This window comes from Penicillium bovifimosum (assembly GCF_028826915.1).
Source record: "Penicillium bovifimosum strain IBT 22155 chromosome Unknown utg000001l_segment0_segment0, whole genome shotgun sequence".
Taxonomy (NCBI): Eukaryota; Fungi; Ascomycota; class Eurotiomycetes; order Eurotiales; family Aspergillaceae; genus Penicillium; species Penicillium bovifimosum.
In genome coordinates, this window is record NW_026622710.1 from 3,010,384 (window position 1) to 3,018,523 (window position 8,140).

The 8,140-nt window shown below is 51.1% G+C and overlaps 2 protein-coding genes across 2 annotated transcripts; both read left to right on the plus strand.

Annotated features, from left to right (window-relative positions):
- Positions 1 to 942: 942 nt before the first annotated feature.
- On the plus strand, positions 943 to 2,503 carry N7515_001151 (protein kinase; the record flags this gene model as incomplete). Its single annotated transcript, XM_056661895.1, has 4 exons — positions 943 to 1,576; positions 1,638 to 1,963; positions 2,023 to 2,263; positions 2,325 to 2,503. 4 exons carry the CDS (start codon positions 943 to 945, stop codon positions 2,501 to 2,503), a joined length of 1,380 nt encoding a protein of 459 aa, XP_056527061.1.
- A 1,505-nt stretch (positions 2,504 to 4,008) lies between these two features.
- Positions 4,009 to 7,897, plus strand: N7515_001152 (uncharacterized protein; the record flags this gene model as incomplete). The annotated part of the gene is made up of 8 exons (XM_056661896.1): positions 4,009 to 4,067; positions 4,142 to 4,167; positions 4,243 to 4,382; positions 4,702 to 4,721; positions 4,775 to 5,678; positions 6,007 to 7,217; positions 7,274 to 7,829; positions 7,880 to 7,897. 8 exons carry the CDS (start codon positions 4,009 to 4,011, stop codon positions 7,895 to 7,897), a joined length of 2,934 nt encoding a protein of 977 aa, XP_056527062.1.
- Between the last annotated feature and the right edge of the window lie 243 nt (positions 7,898 to 8,140).

The following is an 8,140-nucleotide window of genomic DNA, read 5'->3' on the forward strand; positions in this document are numbered from 1 at the left end:
AAACAGCATATTGAGGGCTTGATGCCTTTTCCTGTTTTTTGGCTCTCGGGGTGTCCGAAATCAGTCAGTTAGGAGTGTAGACATCAGAAGCGACATTTACGCAGTTTCGAACTTCATTTTGCATTCATCTGGGCCATATTTGGAGTCGCTCTAACCCAATTAACTACTTGACTACACTTCGCAATCGAAAGAAGTTTCTGTTGGTCTGAATTATCAAGGAATTTCTTGGCTTATGTTACAGTTGAGCGCCCCTCGTCCCTCGAAATGACAATCTCACACTCGCAATTAGGTTCTCGCCGTGGCTTGCTGTTCAAACAATTTCTTCATGGTATGTGTTTGTGGAAAGACTGGATGGTAGTTCACGTTAAAGCGAGAGAGAAAGGTCTTCAATATTCCGCACCCACTTCTCTAATATTATCCATCAATTCCTTCTATACTATGACTACTTTCGCCAGAAGCCCGCTCAGCTTGGCTCTCCTTCCTTATCATCAAAGTCGTCGAGCACCAGAGGAGGCCGAAGATAGGAATCATGCCACACAGCCATGTGAGCCAACTCAAACTGGTCATACGTATCCCGCCAGCTTCGATATTCTCGTCAAATGTTACAGTAGCCTTCCTGCGTCAGAGACCTAATGCATTCACTTTAGCTTTTCCTGACACAATGGGCCGTAAACCGGAAGTACCGTAGATGTGAGTTGGGCGCTGTGCAACCGATAGGAAGCACCTGATGATCCCGTGACCGTGAACAGTCGCGTCCTCAACCTTACAAGGGGGGGGCACACGCGTCAAACATTGCCAACTCCAAGGTACAACGGCATTTCATACTGAACCATATTTTTCTTGAGGGCAATATATCATCCTCCTGCCTAGAATATAGGTACAGCCCCGTGGCCCCTGTTTAGCAGGAAATCCTGACCGGAGCTCACATCCAAACGGCGTGATATGAGAGCTTTCCGACCGATCCTCAGGAGGGGGTTCTCCTCGCTCCACCAGAAGCCATTCACCCTTCCTCCTCCAAAGCTTATTTCATCATCCAAATTGGTCGACGAGGAACGCGTGCCGTGGTACGGGCACAACAGATTCTACCCCGCAAAACCTGGAGATGTTCTGGCCGATTGCTTTCAGATCTTGGTCAAGATTGGCTATGGTAGCTCTTCAACAGCATGGCTTGCGCGTGATCTCCGGCAGTATGTTAATTCTATGATCTCATCACCGAACATTGCGCTAAACAGTGTCAGTGACTCTAGTGATGGCGAGGTTGTGGTAACATTAAAAATCACCAACAGCGACGGTGCTGTATCTGAGCAAGAGCTCGAAATAGAGGAGCATATCGCCAAGTCCGGCTCGTCACATGGTGGGCGTGCACTGCTACGAACGAACTTGGAGTACTTTCAAGTGGAAGGCCCACAGGGCAAACATCTATGTCTAGCATACCCACCTATGAGGGAGTCCCTCTGGCGTTTTCAGAGACGGTTTGAGAATTCGGTTGTGCCCTTTCCCCTTCTTAAAGTGTATCTGGTTATCTTGTTGGAAGCCTTGGACTGCCTCCACACAGCTTGCGGCGTTGTTCATTCAGGTGAGTAATCGGTCCCGAGGTAAACAAGTTCTAACTCTGCTACCTGGCTTACCATACGCAGATCTGAAGCTCGAAAATATTATGATGCCCTTCGAAGACGGCGAGGTGCTGTCTAACTTCCTGAATCAGCATTTAGAACAGCCGGCCGAGTACAAAATCGATGCTACTGGTCGACACGTTTATCGTCACAACAGTGATTTTGGCGATCTCAGACGTTTGTGGATGAATATGGTCCCACATATTGTTGATTTTGGGTCGTCTCTACAACTCCATGGTGAGACTGGACGGGGTCTCTATCCAATTCAATCAAATCAGTATCGTGCACCAGAGGTCACGCTTGGGTTTCCCTGGAACAGAAGCGCGGATATCTGGAATCTTGGAACTTTGGTGCGTTCATGACTCATTGATTTCACTTTGCGAGGAGAGAAAGTTCTAAAACGGGTTAGATCTGGGACATGGCCGAAGGGACAGAGCTTTTCCAGCAAGCTCAAGATCCCACTGGAAACTATAATGCCAAGGCGCATCTTGCGGAAATGATCGCACTACTTGGGCCGCCTCCTCCAAATCTCATCAGTGCATCTCACTCCACACTGGTATTGAAATGGCCACAGAAAATACAGCTCTACGGTGGCGAACTTTGTGAGAATGCAATGGAAATGTTCCACGGTCCATTTTTCGACGATGACGGTACGTGGAGTTGTTGTTTCAACCCTACCTTGACTGGCTTTTGCTGATATGTGCCAAACAGGCAATTTCCTGCATCAACAGCTAATCCCCGATCGAAAGATCGAAGATACACTACCACTTCTGGAAAAGAAAGACAGATACGAACTCTTATCGTTCGCAAGGAAGATGCTTACCTGGGACCCAGAAGAAAGGCCAACTGCTCGTGAGCTCCTAGAACATTCATTCCTCAAACTGCAATAGCGACGAACGTAAGCATTTGCTGAAACTCAGCTCACTCTGCGCTCGTGAGTCGTGCGGTCGATACTCTCCAGAAATCTCTACTCAATGTATCTGTCATATTTCATATGTCTCGGTGACATCCAGTTCCTTTGCGAGGACAACGACGTGGATCCCGCCTTCTTCTCCTTCCCCGACCTCCCGCATGCTGCACCTGCATAATGAGCTCAACATCTTGATCAGGATACAAGACACCGAAGATTTGCGGTATTGGTACACGGAAAACCCCACCCACGCCTACGAGTACCTAATTGAGAAACAGCAGGCTTTCAGGTCTCAATGCGTGCAAATGGGGTACCTTTGTGAGGACATCACGACCCTTTGGAGGACTTGGAGGGCAGTCTCGGTGACATCCAGTTCCTACTCCATGGGAAAGGGGGGCATCGAGGTCCCCCTCTTTGTAATTACCGATTACTATGGTGTAATTTACCAAATTAACTATGGTGTTACCGTATCATTACGACTTCTAAGCTCCCTTTCTTTTCAAGGATTTTCAGGGATTCCATTTCCATCCTTGGGTCAGAAGGTAGGAGGGTCCGATTCCACCTCTACTCTCCCGGGGATTCCATTTCCACTTTGCCGTAGGAGGGTACCATTCTATGCCCACTCTGCCGTAGGTTGTCGGTTCCATTTCCCTTCTCCATCCAGCTTCCTCTGCTCATGTTCTGAACTAGAGGAGTTCTGCTGCAGGGTGTTTATTCAGCCAGCGTAGATTTCGAGTAATTGAACCAGTCTAGGTCATGCTTGTGTGATTGGAATCCGGGAACTGCAATTATATGGGGAGGGTATGTGAGTGAATATATATGTGGCGCTTCATACTTTACAAAGTATCTCTGTTCTCGACTTCCATTCCAGGTCCGGTTTAATCATTTCCAGATGTATTGCAGTTTATTGTAGGCAGCTGCAATCATCTTCTGTTACTTCGAAGTCAATTGACCAAGTATTGGTTATTGTTTGTGTGACTGGAACCTGGTGAATTGGAAGGATGTTGTCGTGGTGCGGCAGTGAACACTTCTCATGTCGACGGCATTCCCTGTATACAATTTTATTTATCCTGGAAGTGTAGTTACTAGTATTGAGAGCATGGGTACTATTCAAGTTGATGTCTATCTGATATGGGTGCATGTTCATGCTCGAAGTGAGTGAACGATACGAATTCTGAGTGTATGAGGTTTACAGGAGATATGGGATTGAGCAAGGTCAATTAAATTGGCGATGCATTTGAAAAACACTTCTTCCATCGAAGCAAGCAGAGGAATGCATGGTCAGAGGGCATACCGACTGCGTGGTAAGAATCCATCGCTAAAGCCCTAATTCGCGGATCGAGTTGAAAAACTTTCTCCCATCGAACCAGGCAGAGGAATGCATGGTCGGAGGGCATACCGAGTGCGTGGTTAGGATTCACGGTGCAGGAGATTTTCCCGCGATCCACTCGAATTGACTTTTCCTCTGTCGAATCAAGCAGAAGAATGCATGGTCGGAAGCTTACCGAGACTCGAATTGACTTTTCTTCCGCCCACCGGGGTGGGTACCCCAGAAAATGGTCTGCGCCAGGTACATCATCGAAGGGTCTGTGCCGAGCTGACCCACTGACTGTTCCAGTAAAACATTGTACTGGGTTGATCTGTGTATGTAAAGCAGTGAATTGTACTGTGTATGGGACAATCCGAGAATATCAAGCAGAACTGAGGACTATGTAACAGACAGAAAGGTCAGCATTGCTAGTGCTCGTCGAAATGGGAGAGGTGAGGTGTTGCGGGGAAAATTCGACAAAGCGGTCAACCAAAAGGGGAGCCAAAGGCCGGCAGAAACCTCGCAGAGAATTCCATCGTCAATTGTTTTGGTGTGAACATCCAGCGACACAACGTCCCCACGGGTGTTACCACTCGGTATTACACTCTAGTTTGAACAGCATGGAGTGAAATCAAAACACTACGCGACTGAAACACCGCGACGCGCCAGGAAGTCGCGTTCTCGCGTTCATCTGGGATGTAGCTCAAGTAATTAGGGCTAAATCAAGGGACATTTAAACTCGCATCGACCCTGCCCTCGAGTCTGGATAATTACACCACTTCATACACCTCAATTGACACCCTTTCGTGAAATCATCATCTACATTGACGTATATCCTTATACTCAACACCATCGACTTTGAAAACCAGTATTTCATCAAGCACGCCGAGTACGTATTCCCGATCCAAGCCCCATTGTGATCTATACCAAACAAACTATTAGGTACCCCGTCGTTGTCTGCAAACGCTGTCAAGTCGGCGTCAGGCCCAGTACGATCCCCGCGCACCTGAAAGGTCCACACCACAACATCCCATTTCCCCAAGCAAAACAGATCAGTGCTACCGTCCACCTTTGGAATGGAGTGGGGGACTGTGAGAGTTGGGAAGTGCCACGACGATTGCTCGAGCCCATTCCCGGCATTGTGGTCCATACCGATGGCTTCCTATGCCGCTTGGACCCCGAATGCAGCTGGGTGGTCTGCAACGACAAGGTGATGAAAACTCATTGGCGTGCAGACCATGGTCGGGTTGCGCCTAGTGCCAGAGGTCGTCCCCGCAAGGATTCCGAAAGCACTCGCTTCTGGGAGGCAAACACCGCCAGGGCTGCCTACCAGCAGGTGGTATCTCATGGCGTTGGCAGCCATTACGTCCTGATCGAGAACTATGAGCTTCCCGATCCCGCCGAGGAGGTGACTCGTGAGGCTGGTCAGCACCACGCCGGGTTGAACGCCCTCCGAACGCTGTACCAGCAGCACAAGGAGCCCGTCACCACCACCGAAGCCGGCCAGTGGGATGAAACCAACTCCTTCCTCCGTTATGCCAAGTGGGACCGCTACCTGGAGGGTTTAGAACCCAGCGAGTACCGGCTGAGCATTCAGGAACCCCTCGAGCACGACCAGAGCGACGACGCCTTGGCCACTGCCGCCATCTGGAAATCCATGGCGGAGGTTGCACGAACCGGCCAGGAGCTGACCAACACGCTCGGCTATGAGCTTCTCATCGTCGCTGCCAAGGTCTCGCGAGACACTGACCCCCACAGGCCACTCAAGGCATACATGAACCAGGAGAACATTGCCACGCATTGCCTTCCATGGCAGCAAATCTTGATGTTCTTTGCTCGAACCCAGGTTGCACACTCCTGGCGCAGCCCTCGCTACTCCTTCAACGAGCACCAGCAGGCTGCATGGAGCATACTGTGGAGGGAAGCTCGTGCGATGTTACGATGATGCCAGGTCCTCAATGATAGAAGAGTGCATTTGAACTAGAATATTGAAGACAGAGAGGGAAGGAGAAGAAGGAAGAAGGGAAGTGAGAGATGGGGCCTTGATATAGATCCTCACGTCATGTGTTCTCATCCCTCCGTCTGGTTCAATGCACCTTCAAAAGCAAACAACAAAAGTAATAATAGAAAGCAAACCTGTCACACGTGACATTGCGGTTGCTCGTGCCGGCCAGTTCCCCTCGACGCCCGAACCCGGGGAGAGCAAATTCCAGCTCACCGGTCTCAATGAGGCATGTCTGAACTTTTGCCTGTCCCTGCTCAGTCAGAACTGTGACGTGAATGAGTACGGGTGCGCGCTCGTTTGCGCACTGGCCGTGCTGGGTCGAGGCGAAGTCGCGTGGCTCACCGCCGACAGCTACCCACCCATCCTGTCCCGCGTCATCAAAGTGGCCAGGTTCATGGTCGTCCTCAAGGCCCTGAGCATGGATTCACGGGCTGGCGAGATAGGGAGGCAGCTCGAGCTGAACAGTTTGGGTGCTACGCCAACCGGTCCGCCTGCCATCAGCCACAATCTATGGCTACCAAGCGATGTGCTCGCCGTGCCCAGCATTGCCGAGCTCGAGTCTGTCTCACACGATTCCTTCTCAGACTGGCTTGGTCGGCTGGTCGATCAGTTCATGGTGCGCGAGTCTCGCGGGCCGATGAAATGGATGTTGGGTTTGCGCGCGGTGGGGTTGAAAATCCATTACAACACCACCACTCCCGGCTACCTTGGCTGGATGGGCATCGATCGGTTATGCTACAAGAAGGTGACCTTCACGGTGGGCGAATTCACCGGCTTTGTACATGTGTTGGTGAATGACGCCAGGCAGATCTTGATGGATGACCTCATGCTTGGCCACAAGACCGAGGTCCCCAAGATTCCATGGGACTTTTTCTATGACGATCCCACCAACGTTGGTGCCGGCTGGAGCTTTCTCCAAGACCCCCGAACGCCGTGGCCTGTCGTTGGAGAGCAGTGGATGTTTGAGCAGATCGCCAACAACCCCGACGTTGACCGGGAGTTCTTCCGAGATGGGAAACCGCGGATGGCCAAGATTGACTGTTACATGAAACAGTTAGTCGCCTTCCGCCGCAAGCTGTCCGTGCTGGTGCACATCTGCAGCGGCCAGCCCGCTCGTGCGCCTGAACTGCTCTCCATCAGGCACCGCAACACCGACGCTGGCGGCGTTCGCAACGTCTTTATTGAGGATGGCCTGGTGGCCATGGCCACCTCCTACCACAAGGGCTTCCATGCCACCAATGACGCCAAGATCATTCACCGTTACCTACCACGGGAGATCGGTGAGTTGGTGGTGTGGTATCTGTGGTTGGTGTTGCCTTTTGTCCACGCCTTGGAGCTGTATCAGCGCCATGAGAGGGAACAACCGGTTAACCATAAAGTGTAAGTGCAGTCGTGAGGGTGAATTGTTTGCGATCCAGGGCTAACCGCGACAACAGACGCAAACGCGAGGCGTACATGTGGCACCCCGACCCCCATTCTGATAAGCCGTGGTCTTCTGAGCGCTTGCGTGAGACCCTCAAGGAGGAGACCAAGGTCATCCTGCACGCCGAGCTCAATCTTATGGCCTACCGCGACATTGCGATTGGCCTCAGTCGACGATTTCTGAGGTCCACGCACCAGTTTACGCACAACGTGCACGATGAGTCCCGCGCCGAGGTGCTGGATGATGACTTCGACGAGCGTGAGATGGGGCCTGAGGAATGGAGCGGCCACATCGCCGATTTACAAGCTGCCCATTCCTCCCACGTCGCTGGCATGGTGTATGGACGCCTTATTACCGAGCAGCCCGGCGCCACGGCAGAGAAACGCCAGCATTTCCGTATCTGCAGCACGGATTGGCATCGCTTTTTGGGCTTTCCCTCTGTCAAGGCCGAGCTGCTCAACCCCTATCGCCGCCACGAGCTTTCTCCTTGGCAGAAGGAGGCCCAGGAGAGCCGCACGGCGCGTCGGTGGGACCTGCGGAATACGCCCCTGGAGTATACAGACATGACAGTAAAGATCAGACCTGTAAGATTAGCGCTTTATAATTGTTTAAGGTACAGAAGCACAATTCCTGCTAAGACAACAGACTCCCCGGAGTATACAAGTACGACGGCAAAGATCAGACTTGTAAGATTAGCGCTTTATAATTGTTTAAGGTAGCCAAAAGCAAATCAATTTCTGCTAAGGGAATGTGTTTGATGACCCAGTCTAATCCCCTAAGCGTTGTGAATGTACCTCTAAGGCCATCACAAGCCGATATAGTGTCATGGCCAGGCCAACCAGCGCACGACAGAGCTGTATAAGTCCAGATTTGATCATTG